The 2,482-nt window shown below is 53.8% G+C and overlaps 1 protein-coding gene across 1 annotated transcript in view; it reads right to left on the reverse strand.

The window, feature by feature from the left end:
- The window catches only part of FLT3LG (fms-related tyrosine kinase 3 ligand), a 13,470-nt gene that overhangs the window by 4,937 nt on the left and 6,051 nt on the right, over positions 1-2,482 (reverse strand). Inside the window, exons 6-7 of the mRNA XM_006898729.1 lie at positions 2,044-2,235; positions 1,875-1,951 (exon numbers count right to left, since the gene is read on the reverse strand). Of these exons, the coding sequence (XP_006898791.1) occupies positions 1,875-1,951; positions 2,044-2,235 (269 nt within the window). The remainder of the gene's footprint in view (positions 1-1,874; positions 1,952-2,043; positions 2,236-2,482) is intronic.

Genomic DNA, 2,482 nt, shown 5'->3' on the forward strand with positions numbered 1-2,482 from the left:
GACTTTCCCATCGCAATACATTTTGTTTTTTTATTTCCTGGCTGCTGGTGCCAAGAGTGTTGACTGTGGAGCCGAGCAAACTGAAGCTGTGAACGATCTCAATCTCTTCACCATCCATCCTGACGCTGCCAATTGGTCCAGTGGTGAGTGAATAAAGATGACAGAAGAATCAATGCCTTTGAGTTATGGTGTTGGAGAAGAGCACTAAATATCCCTTGGACAGCCAAGAAAATAGACAGATACATCTCAGAGAGAGTGAAACCAGGATGCTGCTCACAGGGAAAGACACTGAAACTTGGTTCATCTGCTTTGGGCATATTGTTAGGAGAGACCACGTGCTTGGAACAGTGGAGGGTCAGTGAAGGAAGGGAAGACCCTTAGTGAGATGGATTGGCAGTGACTGTCAGAATGGCTCTCGTGTGGCAGAGATGAGAATGGTACAAGACAGAGCAGGGTTCAGATCTGATGCTCAGAGGGCCCTTAGGAGTCAGACTTGACTCAAGGTGAGTTAACAGGAGACAGTGCTCCGGAGCGCTATTGGTGTAGCCTTTCAAGTGCCCCAGCTGCTAACAGATACAAGAGCAGTTCAAACACATCCGGCATTCCGGGAGAAAGCTCAGACTGGCCGCTTCCATAAGGGTTCCCAGCCTGAGGAACCCTGGGAGGTGGTTCTGCTTTGTCCTCTAGAGTCTCTTGAAGGCAGAATTAACGAGAGAGCAAACGGGCCTGCTTTGTGTGACTCTCGAAAAGAATCATTGCCACGGAGTCACAGCTTACTTACAGCCGATGCACCAGCAGGGTTTTGGAGGCTGGAAACTGCTTGGGAGAAGTTTGCCTCTCTTTCTCCTATAGAACCACTAGTGGATTTGAACCGACAGCCTCTACCTGTGGGTTTATCAGTGTAGCTCCCTACCCCCCTGCCCCCCACACCACCACTTAAGGCTTGTGCTGCTTCTCTTGGATGGCAGACCTCCAAGGGCATTTTTTTTGTGTCATTTCCCATAACCTCTCAGCTTACCCTTGTGATAGAGGGGTTATTATCAGAGCCTTTGGACAGAATTAAGGCAGAAGAGTGAAGGATTAAGGGACAACAAATTCTGAAACCAAACAGCACAGAGTTAAATGCCAGCTCCATCAACTCGTGAAACTTGGGCAACTTATTTTTCCTCTCTGTGGCTCAGTTTCAACCTCTGTGAAATGGACCTCGCTGGGTTGTTGTGGAAATCAATGAATGAAACCTCAGAACCGCCCAGCACAAGACCTGCTGTCTGTGAACAATGACTGTGAACTTGGGCTTCCTTTCCCGCCTCCTGCTCCCACAGTCAGTCCCCTGGATCCTCTCTCCATCCCCCGCCCCCCTTGATTCCCCTCTGCCCTGGGCAAGAAGTCCTGGTGTTGGAGTGGAGGCCTCCAATTTCCTGCTGTCCTGTTCCCTCCTCCCCCAGCACTGACTGCTCCAAGCTGGCGGGGGTCGCATGAACCAATGTGCAGCTCTTTGCAAAGGCTGTTCCCTAGGTCTGGAATGCCATTCCCTTCCTGTACTGGGAGGCCCTCTCCCTCTCATCCTGCAGACTCCTGCATTCCTCTGTCCCCCAAGCTACCCTCTGTCCCAGTGTGATCCATTCTTCCCTATTCCCACTCCTCTCTGGGTCTCTCAGCTGGAACAGGCCCGAGTCTACCAGGGCTGGAGATGGAGAGCCCAGTCCTCTCTCCACACCTGCCACCCCGGGGCTCCTTCCTGAGCTCCAGTCTGCTCCCCACGCCCTCTTTCTGACACTTGCTCACACCCCTCCTACCCGCCCCTGTACCCCCGCCCCCATCAGGCCAGCACCCAGAGTTGGGCACAAGGTCCCTGGGGGCGCATGAAGACTCACCAGGACCAGGTCCTGGCCGGGCCCACACTTCACAAGCTGCAGGAACAGCCCATCCTGGGGACTGGAAGCAGAAGCACCTGGGGCACCCAAAGAATGAGTTGCTGGGTGTCTGGGGTATCCTGCTACCCCTAGACCCTCCCCCACTCCCACCCGTCCACCTGCTGCTCACCTGCTCCCTGGGGAGGGCGCTCCCTGCCACCTCCTGGTCCAGGTAGGCATGAGGTAGCAGCCAGCAGCAGTGAGGCCAGGGGCAGCAGCAGGAGGAACAAGACGGGGCGTTGGGGGGTCGGCAGGGCCGTGGCCCCCAGGGCTGTGGTTTCCAGGGCCCAGGGACTTTGTGGGGACTCCAGGGTGGGAGAGTCTGGAAGGAGAGGGGAGCCTGGATGAATGAGAAAGACTAGGGCTAGGGAGAGCCAGTCTCGTGAGTAAGGGCCTCACCACTCCGGGCCTCATTTTCTCCATCTGTGAAATGGGAATAATGGTTATACCTGTCTCATGAGGTTGTCATGAGAATAAAATAAGTAAATAAGCTTTCTGTTAAGTGCCTGGCACGTGGGCAGTGAGCATTTTACTTTATAACTAATATATGTGTGTGTGTGTGTGTGTGT

This window comes from Elephantulus edwardii, unplaced genomic scaffold (genome assembly GCF_000299155.1).
Source record: "Elephantulus edwardii isolate Elephantulus edwardi_28Jun2011 unplaced genomic scaffold, EleEdw1.0 scaffold00236, whole genome shotgun sequence".
NCBI lineage: Eukaryota > Metazoa > Chordata > Mammalia > Macroscelidea > Macroscelididae > Elephantulus > Elephantulus edwardii.